This window comes from Nomia melanderi, chromosome 5 (assembly GCF_051020985.1).
Source record: "Nomia melanderi isolate GNS246 chromosome 5, iyNomMela1, whole genome shotgun sequence".
In the NCBI taxonomy this organism is placed as follows: domain Eukaryota; kingdom Metazoa; phylum Arthropoda; class Insecta; order Hymenoptera; family Halictidae; genus Nomia; species Nomia melanderi.
In genome coordinates, this window is record NC_135003.1 from 18,706,768 (window position 1) to 18,729,647 (window position 22,880).

The following is a 22,880-nucleotide window of genomic DNA, read 5'->3' on the forward strand; positions in this document are numbered from 1 at the left end:
TCCAATCCTATCCACTTTTCAAAAATTTTTAATGTTACTTAATGAACACAAAACTACGATTACACTGATATTAGTAGAGAAATGATCATTATGTATAGTGACACTAATAGGGGAAACAAAAGACTGTTGATTTTATTCCATATGGAATCCTATCGAATCGAAATTTCACTAAATTATATCCGACTAAATTAAATCTCGATGAATCTAGAACGATCTTAAAAATCAATATTTGCTTTGTTTATGTTATACATTTTGTCCTTGCGAACGAGTAAGATGATCATTTAAAAAAATAAACATGTCAGTTCGAAGTAGTGATCTTCACGTGGGTCGTTTTGAAACTCGGACAGCAAGTCGTCTTTAGAAAGGACGGAAAAATCGTGACACGAAAAATATAGATAAATGTTGAATCTGTAAAATTTATACATTTTTTCAACATTAGATCGTCATAATCTCTTCATTTACGCAATATTTGTTCGTGTAGTGTCAAGATCGGTAATTGATTTACGATAAAAAATTTATAAACATCATATATATTACAATTTTTTATTATTTTCTCCGTAGTTTAGATATCAATATGATGAAACGAAAGAGACCATCAAAAGTACCGTTACAAGCTATTGAAAACAAAAATGTTAACAATGCCGACACAACTGACAACATGGTAAGATATAAAAATACATATTACTTGACAAGTGGACGATTTCGGTGGTTAGAAATGTAATGGAAATTATTTATTTTCAGTCCATTAGAAAGAACAAAAAATGTAAATTATCACAGCAATACCAAAAACAAAGTACAAAACGAATATTAGAACTAAAAGATACAAAGAAATCTCAGCAAAATTCTGAAAATTTGAATGTGCCTTCGAAACAGAATGAGGAAATGTATGATTACCGAATTGAACAATTAAATTTAATCTCAAAACAACTCTTACATTGCCCAACACTTACACAAGATGAATTAAGAATACTGTTTACGAAATACAAGTATGATGGTCATTATAAACCAAATAAAAGTTTGCCTCCATTTGAAAGCCTTTCAAAGAACAAATGGGACACACTTAACAATATAAATTGCAGTTTACAAACACAGCAGAGCTTAGAATGTAATTCATACGAACAACAAGAAATTAATTCAGAAAAAACGATCAATAGAAGTGATGATAAATACCACTGTATTCAATCAAGTTGTATAGACATTAAAAACTATAATCATACACTTACAGATTGTGATACACAATCATTCGGTAACAGAAACATATTCAACAATACACAAAACATTGATGAATCAAGATCAAACTTTTGCATTAATGAAATATCCAATATACAAGGAGATTATTTTCCAAGAAATATGGCAAATACAGAAAATATTTATCCAGAAGAACAACGTAGTTACCAATATGAAAATTTTGTAGACATCACTGAGAATTCACAGCAGAGTGAAAACTATCCTCCAATACATTTTGATGCACCACAGAATCCAAATATGTATACTGATTTTCATGTACAAAAGTGGGATAACAGTATGTCTTTAACAGAAGGAAATAATAATTATCAAGTAAGTCAAAGTGAACATTTAATTCATGTTCCTGAAATCATTAAGTTGGAATGGTATTACAGTACAAAAAATGCAGAAGAACAAAATATTTTCAATACAAGTGTCCATGAAACTGTATACCCTGTGATGAATAATGATTATGATACTATTAATAATAGTACCCACATTAAACAGAATTTTTATGCTAACTCTTCACATTTATCTTCTGTATCAGATAATTCTATTCCCGACATAAATTCACTTCTTTCATCTTCTACAAGTATTGTTGATTAATATATTTAAGGCATCTTAGTATTGTAACTATTTAACATTTGTAATTTGAGTTTATATCAAATTCGTATTTTGTATTGAGCTTTTATTCTTTTAAGGTTTTCACAAAAGGTGAAAAATGATAATATTAATTAAAATAAGTTTATCATATCTGTCTGTATAAAATATTTACTATACATTAATATACAGCTTTATAGTAAAGATGTGGCACAAAAAATATAAGTATATACATAAATTTAATCTTTTCTTTTAGCAAACTTTAAAAATATTTTAATATACATTTTTAATACAAAACAAATGAACATGTGTATGTAAAAGGTGCTGTACACAATTACATGTTTTAGTTTATAAATATATTAGTTAACATTCTCATAAAAATTATCTTCTAACTGTAAAATTATTTATGACAGATAAAAAGTGCAGCTGATCATGATTATGAAAACAGATTTGTCAGTCTATAATTTTTACTTGTAAATACCGCATAATATAATATACTTAAAATTTTGAACTAGAATTTAGGTAAATATAAAATATCTGCTATTATGTACTTATAAAAAGTATGTTTTTCAACATAAAAATGTATATTCTGTTGCGGTAAACTGTCAGTGTGTTTTAAGTCTTGTACATATATTTGAACCAAACCATGGTCCCTCATAAACTTTTTATCAGAATAACAATATTTATGATACTTTCTTTTGTATTTAAATATAACAAGGCATTCTCATTTTTATAAATTAGTGACTGCATTCTTAGCGTAAAATGCATTAAGTAAAAAAGGTATTGTAAAAGAAAATATTATCAGACATGTCTTTCTAAATAACTATAAACATAAATATCACAATACTAATAATGTAATTCACGTAGAAAGGGATGGATTATTAATGTATGCAAGTACCATTCTTCTGTTTCATAACACCCCTGTATCTTTTATCTTCAATGTTAGAAAAATTCTGTTTTTAAACATGTTAATTTTGTTACGATTTAAATCATCGCATTATTAGCGAAGAATGTACGTCTGTATAAGTTAAAAATAAAAAAAAATATATTCTTACAAATTATAAAGGAGTTATGTTTGTATGGTCCTTTACGGTTTTGCGATAACCGGAAAAATCCGATACTAAATCAATTTCGTCTATATCCTCACCGAGAAGTCGACCCTCAATGTCGTCTTTTGATCTTCCGAATAACCTGTAATTGAATTTTTGTATAAAAGAAGTCATTAAAATAATTGAACGACAGTTAAAATAATGTTAGATGGATTAAAATATACATTACCTTGTTTAACACAAAAGTTGTTATTAGAAGTAATATATTTTTCTAGATTGTATTAGCTACGAAATTAATAGCTGAATTAGTTACAGCCCACTTTACACATCAATACTACTTGAAGCTACTGGAAGCAAATTAAAGCAAATACACTGTTAAAATAAAGAAAATAAAGAAAATACTGTAAACAAGGAGAACTTTTTTTACAATATGTTGAGAAATATATAAACTGCATCTTCATAACTATTGCTGTAGCATTATGAAGTTTGAAAAAAAATGTCAAATCAACACATATATGTGAACGAAAATAAATATTGCATAAACATGCAAAAGAGTATACAAACCAATAATCAGGGAAAGCTTTCTTCGAGGATGAGGTAGTACGTCTAGCGCAGAATGTATCCATTAAAAAATTGTCAGTATTTATTTACAAAATCTCTTCATACAATAATTGAAACAGTTGTACAATACTAATAAGAGTACCCGTCTTTTCTTTAATATCACAGTACCTATTTACATTTAGTACAATATTTACAATTTGTTAAGATTCAAAACACTATTGCATAAATCTTTCCTGCAAATTACTTACAATTCTTAAACAGTTGTACTACATTTTAACATATTCTCTCTCTGATTCAATTTTTTTTATTCAGTCTTGTTATTTAGTATATTTATATTACATTACGAATATTACTTGTGCAGAGTAATTTTAAGTTCACAGCCTGTTTTATTTGCCCGCGAGACATTCTAATTTTTTATAGTCATAGAAATATGCTCTTTAAATTGTTAATTACATTACAATTAAGTTAGTACTTTTATATACAATTTTTGATTAGCGACTTTAACGACTTTATACCGGCCTTTGTTAGTACACTACAGTATTAAAAATGCAAATAAAGAAAAAAAAACAAGCGTGAAAGGTCAAAGAAAGCCGACACCTTATTATTATATAGTTACAATTAAAGAGATAACAACGTTCTTTGGTGTTACAATCATTTTACTGTAACTCCGTCAAGCAGTGGGATTATTACAGTTTCGCACGTACTTTGAAAGCATAGTAGTCGTATGTGCATACCTGGACAACGTCGAGGTAGATCTATGCATAATCGGCATTACTGAATCGTCCAAACCACGGTGAAGTGATATCGCGTCCAGATCTATCATTCTTGCCGTGGTGTGGGCGCGTACCGCTGTTAAATATTCGGCGGTTTCTAAACTAGCTTTTGTTGGTTTACGATACCTAGAAACAGATCAGAAAATATTGATTTATTTTTCCCTATTTCCATCAAGTATTCGCTTCCATTCGACACTTACAATTTTAACAGTAAAGAACTTCCAACTACAGACACGGAACTTAAAGCCATGGCCGCTGAAGACATCCAGGGTTGTAAAAAGAATCCAAAAGAACTAAATATTCCAGCCGCTATAGGGATACCTAATAAATTGTAAATACTGGCGAAAAGGAAATTCAGCCTTATTCGACGAACCGTTTTCCTCGACAGATCCAGGCATGCAATGACATCCAGAAGATCGTTCTGTGGAAATTCGAATACGTCAGGACACTAGAGTTTGTGGACAGATTGTCTGGAAAAGAAACTGCTATAACTCACTCGCATGAGAACTACATCAGCAGCTTCTACGGCAACGTCTGTACCGGAAGCTATCGCGATACCAACATCCGATTGCGCAAGAGCAGGACTATCGTTGACGCCATCCCCTACCATGGCGACTCTCCAGCCTTGGTCTTGCAGTCGTTGAATTTTTGCAACCTTGTGCGAAGGTAACACTTCCGCGAATACCCTGGTGATACCAACCTGAATATTTACAGTTAACGTTGAAACTTTGCGGGAGAGAATGAATAAATTTCCACACTTTCATGTACTCACCTGTCTAGCGATAGAAGCAGCAGTCTTCCTGTTATCCCCTGTTAAAAGTATCACTTCTAAACCCATTTTCTTCAGTGTATAAATTGCTAAATGTGCTTCCGGCTTGACCGTGTCAGCCACGCTGATCATTGCTACTAAGACATTATTCACTGCAGCTAAAACTGCCGTGTGACCCAAGTCTTCCTCGCCGGTCATTCGCATGTCCACCTCTGGAGGTATATTTACAGCGTTCCGTCGCATCCACTCTCTATTGCCAATGCATATCTCATACGCATCTTCGGTGTTGACTTTATCACCGTGGGAGTCAGGACTCAGCAATAGTTCCAAGTTCAGATTTTGCCTTTCTTGACTGGCGCTGGCGATTGTCACGGCGTCAATCGACACGTCGTTCAAATTGTACGTTCCGGAAGACAACTTCTTAGCATGATTCGTATAGTTAACGATTTTCTCGGACTTCATAGCCTCGGCCAAAGTGCTTTCTATGTGGGACACTTTGCACTTGAGACCGCACCCAGCGACCGCTTGAAAATTCGAACACTTTCCGGTTGACTCGGAACCGACAGTCCCTTTCACGTAACGGACGATTGCTGAAAGAAGCGTAACGGTACAATAGCGATCTCTTTTAATCGTACGAAGACATCGAAATCATTTTTTAAAGGAAGCTTACCAGATGCGATTGGGTGCTCGCTGTTAGTCTCCGCCGTGCAAATGATAACTAAAAATTTCGCTAAAGAACAGACTTTCTCATCTACAAACAGACCTATTTTTGTCACCATTGGCACTCCGTGCGTTATCGTGCCCGTTTTGTCAAACACGATGCACTTGACTTTGTGCGCATTTTCCAAGGGTTCGGCACCTTTGATCAAAATCCCGTTCAGCGCTCCGACTCCGGTACCGACCATAACGGCGGTCGGTGTGGCCAGACCTAACGCGCATGGACAGGCGATCGCTAACACGGACAGGGCGCTCCGGAAAGCGTACTGAAATATAATCTCTTCTCTGTTCATGCCGTGTTTATTGATCTGATCGTTGTGCGAAATCGGCAATTTGTCTATATTTACATGCCCTACTATTATCCAAATAATTAAAGTCACTATGGACACGACGATCACCATGGGAATGAAGTATCCTGCAATCTTATCGGCTAAGTGCTGAATAGGCGCTTTATTCGTTTGCGCTTCTTCGACTAAACGAACGATTTGTGCGAGCGTCGTGTGCTCGCCCGTATGCGTCGCGGTGATCAATAACGGACCGTTCTGATTGATCGAGCCACCGATCACCACCGAGCCCTTCTTTTTCGGTACCGGCATACTTTCTCCGGTGATCAGACTCTCGTCGCACGTCGAATGTCCCGAGAGCACCCTACCATCCACCGGTACCTTAGCACCTTGAAATACTTTTAACACGTCCCCACGCTGCACCAGATCTATATTGATCAATCGTTCGGACAGTATTTCATTGTTGGGACCTAAAGTGACTAAGACTGCGTCCGTTGCTTTCAGGGACAATAACTTTGACAATGCTTCTGAGGTCTTGCCCTGAAAGAGTTGTACACCTTTGTTATTCTACTTGCAATTGGAACCGTGCGAGGCGATCCAAGAAACATGATTTTCTGAAAACTGTTCGCACCTTTGCAACGTGCTCCAGCCATCTTCCTAAACTGATGAAGACCAGCAACATCGGCGGAGTGTCGAAAAACGTTAAAGGACTAACGTGCGCTTGCATTATCATGGCCGCAGCGAGCACCGCCACCGAGTACAAGTAAGATATCGTGGTGGTCATCGAAATCAGGACGTCCATGTTTGTCGAGCCATGTTTCAGAGCTTTGTACGCTTGGACGTAAAAGTGCCAACCGCCAAAGAACTGCGAGTATCATTCCAATTAACAAACGAATGCTCAAAGCTACATGGAAGGATGTTGACAATTACCTGCACCGGTGTAGAAAATATAAAAAGTAGTAAGTTCTCCCAGGAGAGACCAGGTACCACGCAGCACATGTCCTCGTGCGACTTCTCGCCAACGGACATAACCACCATGAAGTACGTCATGGCCAGCATGCACGGTATGCCGAATATCAGAGACACCAAGAATGCCGTTCGCCATTTCTTTATCTCTTCTCTATGAAAACAAACAGAACATAATTATATAATTATATCACACTCGATTCTATTGTTTCCCAAGCTTCAGTTAACACGGGTTACCGTGCATACCTCTGATCCAAATAGTCTCGGTTCTCCTTGTCTTTATTGCTAATTACCGTCGCGGTGAAGCCTAACTGGTTGATGCATTCGACGATGTCCCTGAGGCCAATTCTCTCCACGTCGAACTTGAATTTGCCTCGCTGAGTGGCCAACGCGACCGCGGCCGAATGAACGCCAGCCAGCTTCTTCACGGTCGATTCTATTTTATTGACGCACGACGCGCACGTCATCCCTGCGATCTGATCATCGGATAATTAAATTTCGTACAAACAGATTAAATTTCATCGCGCTTCCTCTCGGCGAAAGACCCTTACTTTCAGTTCTATCTCTCCCTCCCCGCTCCCCGGCTCCTCGATCAGCGTGGTGGGGAAGCCCAACTCGGATATGCTGGAGGCGATGTCGACCGCCCTTATTTTATCCGGGTCATACGTGATCTCCGCCTTGGCGGCCATCAGTGCCACCAAGATGCTGTTCACGCCGTACAACTTTTTACAATGTTTCTCTATGGCAGCAACACAGGAAGCGCAGGTCATTCCCTTTAGAAAATGAATCGATACTCGGCGTCAAAGCGTGAACGCATTGTCAACCGCGAGACGCGATACACGGAAACTCGAGGACGCGTGTTTTGTGTGTCGTACACGCATTCGAGATTCGACGATCAAATCGGACCGTGAACAGTCGTGAATTAACGCGTTGTCCGCCGCAACTTAGTCCTTCACAACGAAGACTTGACATTGTTAGAATTACGTTCAAGCAACTCGCAAGTCAGCAGCGCTCGACGTGTCAACAACTTTATCAACGCTGTTTACGGTTCACGAATGCATTGGAAAATTATTCAAAAAGGTAAACGCAGCCAAGCGCAGTGGAATCTTTCTGTAGAATCGAAGGACGATTCTTTTGTGTTTAATGGAAACCATTTGTCTTATCGCTGTGTCTACTTTTTTGACCCGTTGACAACTCGTGGTATACGTGATCGATACGTTCAAGCAATCTATTTAAATAGACCGACCATTTTACTTCCTTGTAACGATTCTCGCGGCCAGTCGGTTTGGGAAATTACATAACGCCTACGTGCATCGAAGAACAAAGAATTCTGGCTCGACGAATCGCACGGTTAATACGATTAATTGCCGACACGGGATATTTACCGTGATATGCAGGTAACATTTGGCTACTTGGGACTCTATTTTCACGTCTCCAGCGCCGTTCATTTGCGGCGCGACCTCTCCGTTCGCTACATTATTGTTCTTCGACGGCGTGTCCAGCTTGGTTTCAAGGACCCTGCCGTTTACTTCCTTCACGAACGCGTTGAAGCCCATGTCTTCTATGGATTCAGCTATTTGCTCCGCCGTTAGATCGTTCCCGTTGTAGACTACCTTCGCTTCCTTGTCTTCTAGACTAACGTTCACCTCGCTTATCCCTGGCTTCTCCGATAAAACACCTGCAAGGGAATACGACTGGTTAACGATTTTATTTCATAAAACGGACAGCCAGAAACTCTGTCTCTCAACTACGGAATATGAATGTCGACTTATCAAGCCTAGCTCAGTCAACGTAATTGCAGCTTATCGCTATCAAATATTCTCGCAACCGAACAAAACAAAACCAGTCTTATTGCAAGTGTTGCGTGGCCAAAAGACTCGCCACGTGCTAAGCAAAATAATAATAAGACTGATTTTAAACATGAAAAGCTAGTCAATGAACCGGTAAAACCTGAAAAAATTCGAAGAATTCGACAGAACAGGTTTGCCCGATGAGCGGCTCATTCATCATTGAAAGGGAATTGCCCGTACCCGTAATGGTCTTCACGCAGGACATGCAAGTCATGCCGTCGACGTGTATGCTGCAAGCGCTGACCGACGGTTCCAGCTGGTCGGCTCGCAGGTCGGCCTCCTTCGAAGGGTCAGCCTGGTCTTTCGATAGCGACGCGACGAACCCCATGTCCTCTATGGCTTCGAGCAGTTCGGCGGGAGTAATCTCGTCTGGCTTGTAGTCGATGTAGGCGGTCTTCTCCTCCAGCAGGACTTTCACGGCGAGGACCTCGGGTCGGCCGGCCACCGTTCCCTCGATGTTCTTCACGCAACTCTGACACCGCATACCCTCGATATTGACCCTCACCGTCGCGGCATTCGAGGAATCTTCAATATCCCCGGAGCGGGGCACGCGGACCGAATGCGTCGTGCCTTCGAAGTCGGCGTCGTCGTCATCGCCATCCCTGCGCATTGTGCGTCCATCATCTGGTTAATCGTTACGATTTATCTTTATTACGCGAACGAACACGATGTCCGCGAGCGAGCGGCGATAAAGAGTAAGCTTGAAATTGGACTTCTGATTAACGCTGGAACTACTAGGTAGTTAACCCTTTCAATACCACCGGCGATTGTCATCGGCGCACGGCAGTAATTGTCTTTCAGTGTCATCGTGTTTTAACCCTTTTAGTGCCGGGCGAAAAACGGGTGCCTGTGCGAAGATAACCGGACGAATTTATTAAGATTTGGGGAGAAGCTCGTAAAAACCAAACTAAAAATGATATTTACATAATTCAAAACAAAATGTATATTATTATCGATATATCGTCGTCCGACACTGAAAGGGTTAAACTATACAGTTCTCGTTTGTTCTCCGAGGAAGACGAACGAAATCTCTCGATCAGAGCTGCAGGGAGAATTCGAGAGAAAGGGTTGAACTTCTCCAAGTTCCTCCGCTTCTTTTCTAACGAAGCAAGAGATCAGGCTGATTTCGAGCCACTCGGTAGTTCCAGCGTTAATCACCGTTCTTTCAGTTCGCGATTACGTGGCTCGATCATTTGTACTCTAACGAGTTCGAGAAGTTTCGATCCTCTTTGAAATTTCTAACCGGAAACCACGAATATTGGGAACGTTGTTTCGCTCTCCGTGTATTGTCCGCGACGAGCGCGAATGGTTATCGGTAGTTTCCTATAAAAGAAAAAAATAGCTCATTATCGGGCAAGGTTTCGAGCCTCGGCGAGCCGTTATCGCGAAAGTGGCGGCGAATAATCGTGGAAACGCGTTTACTTCCTGCTGCGTTCGTCTGTTCGTCGGCTCGAATGTTAACGAACGCTGTAAATTCGCAGTATCCAAACGAATTTCGAATATGTAATCAGCTGCAACGCAGAGCTGCGCAAACAACCAAGATTGCGACCTTCCTCTCTCATCGCCCATCAATCTCAACTGTTCTTTTCGTTTTATCGCGAGAATATTGTTCGGTTCATAGGAATTATATACGTAGATCCAATTAATAGATTCCAACAACACTCGAGGCGACTCGCTTCAACGTTGATCGCGATCATTATAATTATCATCGGCCGACAACGAACTAAAGGGCTGCTTCACGAGCTTTTCTGTATCTTTATGTTGTTTGTTCGAGTAATTCAATCATCTGTTTGCGATTTAGTGTCGACATTCGTCCGCAGAAGGTCGTTAAGATACACTTGTTTCGCGTTCAAATTGAATCGGAGCGTTATCGCGGCCGAAGATGGCCCAACCGAAGCTTACCAGAAATCCTCCATCTCCTCGTGAGATTTCTCTATCAAGAGCTGCCTGCTTTCGTCCGCCATTCTCGAGTACATCGCGATGCAACGTCGACTGTTCCAAGATGAAAACTCTTTCGGACGTGTTTCCGTCACGATTGCAGAAAAACCGGCAATAATTCGATTGCGAAACCGACGGACGTATCGCTATCCAGTCCGATGACGCGAAATTCGTTTTAATCGGTCGTTCCGAGATAGAAACGTCTAGGAACGCTGCGCGATATTCGAATCTATTTACAAGGAAGCTTATCGACCCCGGGAGTTACGATAAACTAAATCCCTCATTTTCTTCGAGGGTCCTTTCATCCCCTAAAACTGACGTTGGACACGAACAAAGAATAACCGTGTATTAGACTGGACTTACTCCACTTACGCGAAGTTTCATAATTTTCTGCAATTCTGGTTCGATAGGTTTCCTCGTTAGCGGATTTCCTATTGCTGAGAACGTCAGAGGAAATATTTCTGATCGAGAAGATGCGTCAGAGTTCAATTCAAGCGACTAAAGTTTCCTTATCTCTTGTTTCAATTATTGGTATTTTAAGAATATTAAGTGAGTGATTTTGAAACTAGTTTCACTCGAGTATAACGAACATCCGAAGAAACCGAGAAAAATCGATTACCATTTCCATAAGGATTACACGGAGCATGAATTTTCTCGATTCGTTTTCTGGACCGAACCGCATTGGCTTCCGAGCGACTCGCGTGTCGACCGTATTAATTGCTCGGCAGTTCTAGCGTTAAAGTATCATTCCGATCGTGAGAAGATCACGGAACCGGCAAGTACAGTCATCCAGGAAGTCCCCGGCGATTTCTGTCTGAATGTTTCTGTGAATGACGTCGCGAGAACGGCCGAAACGTACGTGGGGCGATGACGCGAAACGAAAGGAGGCTCGTTCGCGTGTTTATCGGGCACGTTTCGGCGAGAAAAATCTCGACTTCACGGGTACTCGATTCACCGTGACGATTCCGGCGTTCCGTGACCGCGTCGGATCACGTTCCTCGAAAGCGAAGCGGTTCCGGTGATTCGTGAACGCGAGCCGCGCGGCCGTGTGCTCGACTCGAATTGATATCAGCGGCCGACTGATAACTCATGTAATCGCGTATCGGTTCGCGGTTGCTGCTCGGTTCTCTTGCTCACGGCACCTAAACCGATACCCTAACAGCCGTTGCACACGCAGCTGGATTTTTCGTTGCGCGAGTCGCTTCGCTTCGCGCTCGACTCTCGGAGTCAATTTTCTAGACTCGATCCACCCTGTATCTAAATCTTCCACTCGAAATTCATCCTCTCGCAAATGAAATCGAGTGCTACATACATTTTACTGAAAAAACACCAACGGTTCATTAGTTCGTAAGAAATGAAAAAGATCGCCGGAGATCTTCCGGAGAAACCGGACGCGCGGCGGGAGAAAAGGAGATTCGAGAATCGACTCGTCACACTTTCTGCCTGCGGCACTTTCGCGGAGATTCACGTGCCGCGGTCCTACGCGTCAATTCGTTAGAATTTCTACCGGGTTCTTGCTTGGAAATTCGGTGGACGCGCTGAGCGTGTAAACCGGAGAGGACACGTCCGAAGACGTCTACGCGGCGAGGAGAACGCGACAGAGCTGCGAGCGAAAGCTCGTCCAACCCGTCCGACCCAACCGGACCAAAAATTCTTTTCCAGCTGCACCGAAACTCGGTCGAATCGTTCGTCGGGGCAACTCGGTTACTTTCGACGGATCCTTGAATCGCGTTCAGAAGCAAGCTACTAACCCGATCAGCTTCCTGCCCTCGTCCTCGGCGACCTCGCGAGCCCGCGACCAGGAAGAGAATCCTCCTCGGATGCTGAGCAAAGTGCGGCCCGCGGATTTCGCTCGGTGCACCAGCGGCACGGCGTACCTTGTAATCCTAGTCCGATCCATTATCAGCCAGGTATCTAGACGCTTGTGAGCCGAATTACTCAACACCGATTCGTTATCGCGTAATCGAGGACGGTGACGAGGACGATGATGCCGGAACCAACCAACGGAGGAAAATAGACGACGCGAGCACGACTTATCCGCGGAGTGCCACTCGTTATCGAATCCTCGAAGCAGAGTCAACTGTCTGGTTGAAGGCTTAAGGCATTTTCGAGGGAAACAAAGTCTACCGTTTGTTTCGCCTGGTGCCTCGTGTCTCCGATTAATTCCTGCAACTTTGCATCACATGGCAAACACAGGAACGACACGATCGCTCGGTGCTCAGCGTTCGTTTCTAGCTGCCTCTGTTCGATCTCGGAGCTACTCGATGGACGAGAGGATACTTCGATGATACGTCGATTTATCGTGATGCTTGGAGTCGACGGAGCTTCTCGGTCCTCTCTTGTTGCAACCGTTTATCGAGAGTGTCTTGGTCTATTAGGTTGTCACGTATGAAACGTCCGATTTTTGGGATCGGCTTGAAACGAACGGAAATCCTTTAGCGATCGATGCTTTCCATCGAGATAATCGTAGATTTCTTCTGCTTGGTAGTCTAGTTGCTACAACTCTAAGGCGTTGTTACCTTGAGCGCTCGAGGAGCAGATTAGAATTCACCGAACATACTGAAATTGTGTTCCGTTTCAGCGTGCAGTTGAACGGCTGCCGGCAGCGGCACTTTCACAAAAATGAAACGAGCGACGCGAGGATTTTATTCATCGATAATAGTATCGCGGCTAGATTGCACCGGCTCGGATTAATTCGAAAGTATCGTGGGAAGAGACACGCGTCTCGTTGTAACCGTTCTTTCGTCTCGCGATCGATCCAACTTTTCGTCCCGGTTCGTGCTGCGGAAATCTTGGTCCTTCGTAGCGAAGATAAACGGGAACACCGATTAATCAGAATTCTTGGATCGCGCTGGTATCGACTTACTCGGATTATTAAGCGTTCTCACTGAACATCATCAGTGAGCTTACGTATTGTAATTGCTTTCAAGGAATTCTTCACTATCTTCACTATCCTGCCTCTTTCCCTTCGGTTTTCGAGTAAATCACTTTCAATATGAATTTGTTTAACGATAACCGAACAATCGGTAGCGCGACGCGCGCGGGAGAACGGCGAACGCGAGAACGGGACGTGTTCAACAGGTAGAAACTGTCGCGGGAACCGGCGTTTCGACGGAACTATTTAGATACACCTGAGAGAATGGTCTCGCCGTGTATCACGTGGACGAGAGAGAAAGGAGTGCTCCAGTTCCATATACAGGGTGGGTCGTCTAACACCGGAACCTAAAATATCTCCGTCGTTTTCGGAGCGAACGAATTTACGCGAAAAACTTCGCTTCGGAGAGTCTCTAACTCCGCGACGAGGAAAGTTCAACGGAAATCTCGGGAAACGGAGCCATCGCGACAAAGTGGCATCATTATCGTAACGTTTGTTCCATTGTACGCAACATCTGTTATTTTGTAACGTTGCCTGTGTCATTAAACGCAACAAGATACATCCTAAGCCGTAATTTCGGATGACTCACCTCCTGCGAGGCGCGCGATTTCAACGGTAAATCACGACTACCGTCGAGGAAAGAATGGGAAAAATGGTAAAATCGATTATTAACGCGAAGTTTCCGTGTTTCTGGTGTCTATCCAACACCCGGGACTTGGTGCGATGTGTTAAATCCAAAAACCTGTAACGTTATGCGCGATCACGTTGCCACGAGCACGGCGAAACCGATCGAACGAAACTCCAACGGGTTTCTCGACGAATCGGTGTCCAGAAATTGTGAATCTGTTTGAAAGATCTCGTCCACTCTTCGGAGTCGAGTCAACGATAATTCTAGAGAATGAACTTACCCAAAATTCCGAATAGGAGTCAGACGTGTGTAATTCCAAGCGGAGTAAAACGTCCGCACGACGTTACGAACGGGCATCGCGTCGTAAAGTTTGATGATACGTTCGAACCGTGCGTAATTACTTGTGGTAATTACATTCGTACAGTCTCCGCTACAAGTTCGACCATGGAAATTTCACTCGTCGAGCAGCTGACCGTTTTACCCTGCACACCCCCAACGCGACTAACGGCTGATTCGAAGAATCTTGAAAAGATTCTCGCGCGTTTCCGATTTGCTCTTCGAATATATTCGATCGAGGACGTTAATTTTCAGGAGAAACGTTCACATTGTTCTTCGAGTATACCGAAATCGTTCGCGTAGACGCGTATAGAATATACGGGAACCCATTGATGATTTTCGCGAGCAAACTCGTTAGGAAGGCGGGCAGGAATCGCACTGAAACGAAAACCGGAGGAAGCGCGGTTCAGAAGGAGCGATTCGAAGCGAGCGAACAATCGGCGGAGATCGAATTTCGAAAATCGATCTAGCTTTTGTTTGCATTAGAAAATAACGCCGCCGCGAACGTCGAGCCAATGTATTTTGAAACACGATAAGCCAATAACATCCTGCCCGTTCCCGTTCTTTTCTCGGCGCGCCGATTCGCAATTACGATCGTGCATTTACTAAGTTCAATCGAGCCGCGCGTTAAGGCGTGTACGTTAACACTAAAACTACCGAGCACTTCAATCGACTTTTGAAAATTTCGCTATAGAAACTCCAAGAGTGTATCTTTTCAGACTTTAATTGATTTACAATTTGCGTAGTGCTGAATGAATTTCTTTAATAATTTCTCAGAGAAACATTTGTTACCTTTCTAATAATTGCGAAAAGAAGACATCAGGCATGGGTCATTTGACCCCTCTGGTAGTTTTAGTGTTAATTGCAGAGGCATATACGAGCATTCCCTTACGGCTGCTGGCACTGCACTCTGAAAACCCAATGTTCTATTCCGCCATGTAAACCCGATGACGTTCGAAACGAGAATGAATAAACGGCAAATTGAAATTTCGCAGTTACACTGCGCGCGACCTTCGTTGATTACCGATAACCATGTCAATTATAAAGACGATAACAATACCGGGGATACTAAGGCATTTGACTCCTCCATTGAAAGTGCATCGCTACGTTCGGCTGAAGTTAATTCCGGACTGTCTCGCTGTGGAAGAGCCTTTACTTGTAGATAAGGAATTACTAATGTTATAGTACATTGTAATATGATCGTTATACGTTGCCGTGTATTATAAAACATCAGTTAATGTCGATAAGACGCGGCGGACGCTCACCACGGCAGAGTTTAATCGGTATAGCTGTAATTTTAGATTCTAGATATCAAGCTTTCTCAATCATTTTCTAATGTTCATTGAAGAGTAAACAGCTCCAAGCAGAGTTTCAATTTGATTGTAAGATTAAAAATAAATTAATATTCTGAATGTTATTGTTTGATTGATGAAAGCTTATTGTTCTTGCTATCGATGATAATGTTTGAAACAATCACTCACCCATCTTCTGTTGCTGCTGTTTCTACTCTTGTTTTTATTGGCCTGTCCCTTTGTCCTGAAATACAAATGTTTTATAAGTATGTATGTAATATGAATAGACTGTTGAAAATATATCTGTTGTAAGTAAACTGCATATGTTTACGTAAATTAACATTCCTTCATATAAGTTTATAACAGAAGTGCAGCAAAGTGTAAATTTCTTTAATTATTTTGTTTTCATATTAGGATATGTAGCCTTCACGGATTGCATGTTGATCACATGCCATAAATGTATAAACATGCGCAATCAAATTATAATACGTAGATCTTATTCAAGAAAATACCAAGTACCCGCATTTGTTTCTCCTCCTTGGCAGTTACCTTCTAACAGTTCCTTTGTGTTGGTCACTTCCATTGTTCACTATAACATAAAAATACAAATATGATGTGCTTATATATAAGCATATGATGCGACATATTACAGCAAAGTTTTGCTAGTTACTATTTATATATTTTAAGAAATTAAAGTATGTCATATGTTATTGTTATGTTTCTAGAAAACTAATAGAAAACTGAATAATGGACTATGGTAAATCACTACTGGAATGTTCATGAATCCTAATGTTCAATTTTGTCTAAAATCATGTAAAGAATGTACAAAATATAGTGTTTATTAATCAAAGTCTTTGCAAATACAAAGAATTAGATCAGAAATTTATATTATTCATTCGCGATATTAATATGTTATGAATATGTTATTCGTTCGAAAAAAAAAAATACAGTAGAGAAAGTAAATACATACCAATCACAAATAAATTCCAGTATTTTCATTAATGTGAATAATTTAACAAAAGTTTTGATTTGTTAACGATGGATTTACACGTACCACGTACCATCGAAAAGAGTACATCACTTGTAAAAACTTTTGCACTCATAGATCACAATAATAATTCTCGAGATACACTTTGCTCCGAATTGGTCAAACAAGAAATACACGTACAAACATCGAAAGCGAAAAGAAGCTTCCAAGGCATAAAATTAGGTTAAGAACTTTCTCTGTTTTATATCTCGAGTATCCTTATCAAGGACGCTTAACATCTCGATCACAGAGATAATGTTGTATTAAACTTTTTAATTTGTAATTTTTAGATAAGTCAGAACAGGGAGTCGAAAACCCAAACGGAAACAGTCGGAGTAGGGTAATGAAGAACTGTATACGCGCATGTCGGTGCGATAACGACGGAACAATAGATTTCTGTTCGCATTCGTAACACTCTGAATCACTCGCTGGCACTTTATTAGGACACTTTAGTAAGATGAATAAATTTTGAAGGTTTATGTGAACTCTGGGATGCGCGAAGTAAAATTGAAAACTAACATCGAAAAGTTACAAGTATTTTAGTTCCTACTGTCTTTACGCGTCATTATATTTTGCCACGCAGTGATGGTACAAATAAATTTATAAAACTTAAATTTATCGAACAAAAGGAGTTTTGATAAAATTCAATTTTGTACTGAAATACCAATGAGAAATGTAAAATGTGATTAAGTCCGCTGAGTACTACTGCGCAAGAAGTTTCCAAAACATCCCGCAGATTGGTTGATTTGTGTTACGCTTTCGACCAATAAATTTCGAAATTTAACATCATATCTATGAATCTGATTTGACAGAAAATTTGTTTACTTTTATTTAGCAGCTGTTATCTATGCTAATAAAATAGATATTGAATTGCTGTGAATTTTATAGAAGACTAATTATATATATTTCCGTTGTACTCTGTTAATGAAGTAATAAAAATTTATTAAACTAAGTTGTTCGCCAATTTAATTTAACGTAAGTTGTAATAAAAATTCATATATATATATATATATACATTAAATTATGAATGAAATAATAGGTGAAACAATAATTTAAAGAAAATTTAAATAAAATTACTTTATAAAACATATTATGTACTTTACTCCGTTCAAATGTATAGATTAACCAAAAAGGAGACTGAATTATCAAAGTCTTACGGTGTTACCTCGCAAAAATTACTGTTGATAACTATTCAGGTACACGTGTTGAAGTATAATTTCTTGGCTTTTAAGTTTCTCTGAAGCCAAAAGTACAAATTTCTGTGCGCTTATGTAAGATTCATTTCTCTTAAATAAAACTCAACATGTCTAAAAAAATTAATTTTATAAACTTTAAGTTTACTTGCATCTTTTTTATTTAATTCTAGGATATCTATACCTTTATCATTAAATATGTTATTTATACTACTTATTTGTAAATTACTGTGTCTGCTTATTCTTTTACCTATTTTATTGATAACATGGAAAAGAATGTATACAAAAATGAGAGCAGAGAGATCGCCAAAAGAAACTGTTGTTGGAATTTTTCATCCATATTGTAATGCAGGAGGTGGCGGTGAAAGAGTACTTTGGGCTGCAGTTAATGCCATACAAACTAAGTATATAAGATTTGTATAAACCAGTTAAATATATATATATATATGAATATGTATATATAATTTTACATATATTTTATAATTTGTATCAAATGTTTATTAGTGTAATTTCAAATCTTCCATCTTCCAGATATCCAGATGTACACATAATAATTTACACTGGAGATCTTGATGCTGATCCAGAACAAATTATCAATAAAACAGAGAAAATATTTAATTTTAAGATTGAGCGTAAAATTCAATTTATATATTTGCACAAACGCAAATGGGTAGAAGCACTAATGTATCCGTACTTTACCCTTTTGGGTCAAAGCTTAGGATCAGTTTGGTTGGGTATTGAAGCTTTAAATAATTTTGTACCAGGTACATAATTATTCTTTGTATAAAATATTTCAAATATCTTTAAAGAATACACATAAAATGTAATTTCAGATATTTATATTGACACAATGGGCTATGCATTTACATATCCATTATTTAGGTACATTGGTGGATGTAGAGTAGCAACATATACTCATTATCCTACAATTTCAACTGATATGTTGAAGCATGTTTATAGAAGAATTATCTCCCATAATAATAGACGGATTATAGCTAGAAATCCATTTCTATCTGCAGCCAAAATTGCTTACTATAAATTGTTTGCACTTGTAAGTAGTTTCAAATTAGAAAACACTTTTGCTTTGGTATCATGATTATTGGCAATTGCTTTAGATTTATGGTTGGGCTGGTAGCTGCGCAGAAATTGTCATGGTAAATTCCTCTTGGACCGAAGAACATATTAATACAATTTGGAAGTGCCCATTAAAAACTCATAGGATTTATCCACCATGTGATGTGAAGCATTTAACAGAACTAAAACTTCTTAATGATGAAGAGAAGGGTGACATTATACGAATAGTTTCAGTTGCACAATTTAGGCCAGAGAAAAATCATCCATTAATGTTGAGGGCAATGTATGAACTTAGATCTATTGTTAAAGAAGAAGTTTGGGACAAGGTAAATTTGATAACATTTCATTAGATATTGGAAATGATTGTAATATATGTTACATTAATATTCTGGAACCTGTCCAGGTTCGATTAATTCTTATTGGTTCTTGTCGAAACGCGGATGATGAAGTATGTGTTAAAGACATGCAGGATTTATCTAAATATTTTGCATTAGATGAAAACGTGGAGTTTAAATTAAATGTTCCGTATTCGGATCTTGTATCAGAACTTCAAAAGGCAACAATAGGGATACATACTATGTGGAATGAACATTTCGGTATTAGCGTAGTCGAGAGTATGGCAGCAGGATTAATAGTTGTAGCTCATGCTTCCGGAGGTCCAAGGTAAAATTTTATTAAAGGAAAAGGACTAAATGCTAAAAATGCTATCAAATGAACAGAATTAAATTGTCCTGATACGATTATTAATAATTATAGAGCCGATATAATTGAAACACAACCAGGATCACAAAATGGTTTTTTGGCAGAAGAGGCAGAAGAGTATGCAACAATAATGGCATACATCATCAATATGCATCCAGAAGACAGAAATACTATTCAAATGGCTGCTAGGTAATATTAACTTAATAATAAAATTTTGATGTTTATAATCATTATTACGAAACTGTTACAGGGCATCTGTAAGCAGATTTTCAGACGAAGTATTTGAAAGAGAATTTTTACGAACGATAGAACCATTTTTTAGACCAAAACAGGAATAAAATGAATTAAAAATTAATTTTTCTAAAATGTATTTCTTAATTGTATCATATTATCATGGAAACTTGTAAATGTAAATAATTAATCTAAGTTTTATATATTAAAAATCATGATATAACTACTTCGAATGATAGAATAAAACAACATTCATGTTACACAACCTTAAGCTGCTGCTTATATTTTCAAAAACAATAAAAATAACAGAATACATCATAAATCTTATTATGCTTACACATGTGCTTTCTATTTAAAAAACACTCATTATAATATAAAGTATATAATCCTGATCTACTATGCAGTTACAGATTTATAACCACAACCTTTACATTCTAAAATATAAGAAATATTATCTCCAACTTCTTTTTCACTTAATTGAAAATGAAAGTTATAATTTTTTAACATTATTTCCACCACTTTCATAGCAGTCTCAGTATGAGAAGTCAGTTTTTGGCGCCCTAGGTTAATTTTAGATGTCCCACTTGCTAGAGCCATGAAAATTATTAACTAAAATACATAATAAAAAATATAAAATTATATATTCAGAACATTTCGACAATAATTACTTTATAGAATGAAATACCTGATCCTGTGCATGTTCATCAACACAAGATCCTGACAAGATTGCATTTAAAATTTCATTAGCTGCCTGTACACCTGGAGCAATTTGTTGTTGACGACCAGAACCCAATCCAGAACCACCAAAACAGTAGTTAGTAGTGGTCAGGCACTGTAAACTAATATCAATAATGTTTGGTTATCAAATATAACTTGTAACATTACATTTCTTTATAACATTTTAATGTCTCACTTAATGGCAGACCCATTTCCATATGCTGTAGTTGTATCCTTCTTAGAGACCCGTATATCTAGCTGTTGATCATTAATATTGTATTGTCTCAAACCTTTAAGTAGAACTTCTTTTGCATCCTGTGCCATTTTATATGCTTCCTATAAAAAAATCAGTATTTACACAAGATTTAAATTATTACCAACATAAAACTATTAGGAAAATGTTGTATATACTTTAATAGGAACAACACCAGCAACATGTGAATCTCCATGTATCATAGTAGGTACACCAGGATTCATTAATGTAACAGCATTTAGAACACGACCAGATGGTACATATACATGTACTTCTCCACCACCTTTTGGATAATAACCCCTCCATTGATCATTATAAAGTTAATATTCTCAAAGGAATCATGTAATCCATACCTTGTGTTAAATATAATCAGAAATTTTCTTTATAACATGTTAGATATACATACCTTTTTACACATACGCAGTTAATATCAACTCCAAAATTATGAAGCAATGGTGTAAACACATTTGTAAGATAATCTATGTGGGGCCCCATGGGGACATTTGTACCACCTTTAAGTATTAATTTAACATTTTGTCCTGGTGGGAAAAAAAGAGCACAGGGTACTGCTACTTGAACCAATAGGCCAATACAACCAGCAGTTCCTATATCTACCATAAATGTACGTCTTCTGTCCATATTTAATTGATTAGGTTTAAATTCTAAACAAGTTGATCCTATATGGGCTCCTTGAACTTCTGCATTACACATACTTTGTAATAATTCAACACCTTTAATAATAATATTATATTAGAAATCATTATAACAATAAAAGTTACTGTTGTGCTGAATTTTACAGAATTATATATATTATAAATCAATAAAATAATCACTTAATTGTATGTACCTTTTAAATGTTGAGCAGCAAGTCCAGGTTTAGGACGTCCTGCTCGTATATTGTCAATCTTAACTGGGATTTTGTATAATGCACTTAGAGTCAAGGCTATCCTTAATACTTGTCCGCCCTGTATAAAAAAATATAAAATTGATCTTATGTCAGTACATTGTGTTTACGATTCATTGACCTCTTAACCAAACAAAAAGAAATTTTGTATTAAATAGTATTAGAAAACGTACACCTTCGCCTAAGCTTCCATCAATTTGTATTTGAGACATCATTGTACGAATAGATTGATCAAATATGTAAGAAGAAATTCGTAGTATCGTGTACAAACGCCATTGACACTTGAAAGCCACTTTTTATATAGTCACTTGAAGTCTAGTCAGGTCAATGCACGTTTCCCATTCTTTTCTACCCTGTCTACGACTCCACCCTTATCAGCCGGCATCCCCCAACAACCCCGATAGCAGCCAGTAATGCCAAAGAGGGGATGAAAGTAACTAATTCACCTTAATTTCCCTATCTGGCTACACTGGTCACTTCAAACTTTCTAGTAATATCTAGATTTGTAAGTGCACACAAAATATCACCAAACCATGTGTTTGTTTATGCATGTAGCTATTTCTTTTCATACATAAACAATTCACAACTATACAAGTACTATGTGTTATGTATAATATTATTTAAAATGCACTTCATTTATTACATTTTCTTATTTGATTAAAAGCAGTATTAAAGTACAGAAATATATAATAATAAAATCACAAGATACTAACTGTTTTCTGACTTTTATTATAAATACATGTTTTCATATAACTGAAAAATTCATATTCAAGATAATACCACTTGACATCGTATGTGAGTGAAAACAATATTTCGATTTTTTTAAATACAGTATGTTTCCATTTGTATTACAAAGCAATAAACATTCACTCATTTTTTTGTTTGATTGTACAGTATTTAAAAATTTTAATAAAATT

General features: G+C 38.3%; 4 protein-coding genes across 16 annotated transcripts; 2 read left to right on the plus strand and 2 right to left on the minus strand.

Annotated features, from left to right (window-relative positions):
• The first annotated feature begins 84 nt into the window (after positions 1 to 84).
• LOC116424640 (uncharacterized) lies at positions 85 to 2,244 on the plus strand. 2 transcript variants are annotated; one of them, XM_031971297.2, is made up of 3 exons: positions 85 to 492; positions 567 to 661; positions 742 to 2,244. In XM_031971297.2, the coding sequence occupies exons 2-3, from the start codon at positions 575 to 577 to the stop codon at positions 1,828 to 1,830; spliced, it is 1,176 nt and encodes a 391-aa protein (XP_031827157.2). In that variant the 5' UTR covers positions 85 to 492; positions 567 to 574; the 3' UTR covers positions 1,831 to 2,244. The 2 variants fall into 2 exon arrangements, with proteins under 2 accessions (XP_031827157.2, XP_031827156.2); XM_031971296.2 differs by having other exon boundaries at positions 90 to 492; positions 562 to 661.
• Positions 1,969 to 17,045, minus strand: ATP7 (copper-transporting ATPase 1). 12 transcript variants are annotated; one of them, XM_076367911.1, is made up of 15 exons: positions 16,917 to 17,045; positions 16,382 to 16,451; positions 16,052 to 16,106; positions 8,974 to 9,395; positions 8,329 to 8,621; positions 7,495 to 7,716; positions 7,190 to 7,419; positions 6,908 to 7,097; positions 6,609 to 6,842; positions 5,647 to 6,517; positions 4,980 to 5,566; positions 4,704 to 4,907; positions 4,408 to 4,628; positions 4,169 to 4,333; positions 1,969 to 3,015 (listed from the first exon to the last, which is right to left on the minus strand). In XM_076367911.1, the coding sequence occupies exons 2-15, from the start codon at positions 16,443 to 16,445 to the stop codon at positions 2,883 to 2,885; spliced, it is 3,891 nt and encodes a 1,296-aa protein (XP_076224026.1). In that variant the 5' UTR covers positions 16,446 to 16,451; positions 16,917 to 17,045; the 3' UTR covers positions 1,969 to 2,882. The 12 variants fall into 12 exon arrangements, with proteins under 12 accessions (XP_076224026.1, XP_076224025.1, XP_031827136.2 ...); XM_076367910.1 differs by having other exon boundaries at positions 16,833 to 16,983; XM_031971276.2 differs by lacking the exon at positions 16,917 to 17,045 and adding an exon at positions 12,483 to 13,145 and having other exon boundaries at positions 16,382 to 16,416.
• A 668-nt stretch (positions 17,046 to 17,713) lies between these two features.
• On the plus strand, positions 17,714 to 20,419 carry Alg11 (ALG11 alpha-1,2-mannosyltransferase). Its single transcript, XM_031971067.2, has 9 exons — positions 17,714 to 17,864; positions 18,010 to 18,160; positions 18,256 to 18,486; positions 18,614 to 18,846; positions 18,916 to 19,133; positions 19,198 to 19,482; positions 19,560 to 19,819; positions 19,913 to 20,047; positions 20,109 to 20,419. Coding segments are annotated over exons 2-9 (1,452 nt in total). The 5' UTR covers positions 17,714 to 17,864; positions 18,010 to 18,158; the 3' UTR covers positions 20,197 to 20,419.
• Positions 20,341 to 22,459, minus strand: Rtca (RNA 3'-terminal phosphate cyclase). The gene is made up of 7 exons (XM_031971068.2): positions 22,137 to 22,459; positions 21,907 to 22,024; positions 21,466 to 21,790; positions 21,218 to 21,359; positions 21,003 to 21,142; positions 20,775 to 20,928; positions 20,341 to 20,698 (listed from the first exon to the last, which is right to left on the minus strand). The coding sequence occupies exons 1-7, from the start codon at positions 22,176 to 22,178 to the stop codon at positions 20,486 to 20,488; spliced, it is 1,134 nt and encodes a 377-aa protein (XP_031826928.1). The 5' UTR covers positions 22,179 to 22,459; the 3' UTR covers positions 20,341 to 20,485.
• Between the last annotated feature and the right edge of the window lie 421 nt (positions 22,460 to 22,880).

What these genes read in the sequence shown, in the direction of transcription:
- LOC116424640 (XM_031971297.2), top strand. Translation starts at nt 575, where the DNA reads ATGATGAAACGAAAGAGACCATCAAAAGTACCGTTACAAGCTATTGAA. An exon ending in CCGACACAACTGACAACATG is followed by an intron (nt 662 to 741) that starts GTAAGATATAAA and finishes ATTTATTTTCAG; the next exon opens with TCCATTAGAAAGAACAAAAA.
- ATP7 (XM_031971272.2), bottom strand. Translation starts at nt 15,397, where the DNA reads ATGCCTGATGTCTTCTTTTCGCAATTATTAGAAAG. An exon ending in GGCTGGAGCACGTTGCAAAG is followed by an intron (nt 6,518 to 6,608) that starts GTGCGAACAGTT and finishes CAACTCTTTCAG; the next exon opens with GGCAAGACCTCAGAAGCATT. An exon ending in TCTACCTCGACGTTGTCCAG is followed by an intron (nt 3,016 to 4,168) that starts GTATGCACATAC and finishes ATTCAATTACAG; the next exon opens with GTTATTCGGAAGATCAAAAG.
- Alg11 (XM_031971067.2), top strand. An exon ending in TTTAAATAATTTTGTACCAG is followed by an intron (nt 18,847 to 18,915) that starts GTACATAATTAT and finishes ATGTAATTTCAG; the next exon opens with ATATTTATATTGACACAATG. An exon ending in ACTATAAATTGTTTGCACTT is followed by an intron (nt 19,134 to 19,197) that starts GTAAGTAGTTTC and finishes CAATTGCTTTAG; the next exon opens with ATTTATGGTTGGGCTGGTAG.
- Rtca (XM_031971068.2), bottom strand. Translation starts at nt 22,178, where the DNA reads ATGATGTCTCAAATACAAATTGATGGAAGCTTAGGCGAAGGT. An exon ending in TGCTGCTCAACATTTAAAAG is followed by an intron (nt 21,791 to 21,906) that starts GTACATACAATT and finishes TTATTATTAAAG; the next exon opens with GTGTTGAATTATTACAAAGT. An exon ending in ATGAACATGCACAGGATCAG is followed by an intron (nt 20,699 to 20,774) that starts GTATTTCATTCT and finishes TATGTATTTTAG; the next exon opens with TTAATAATTTTCATGGCTCT.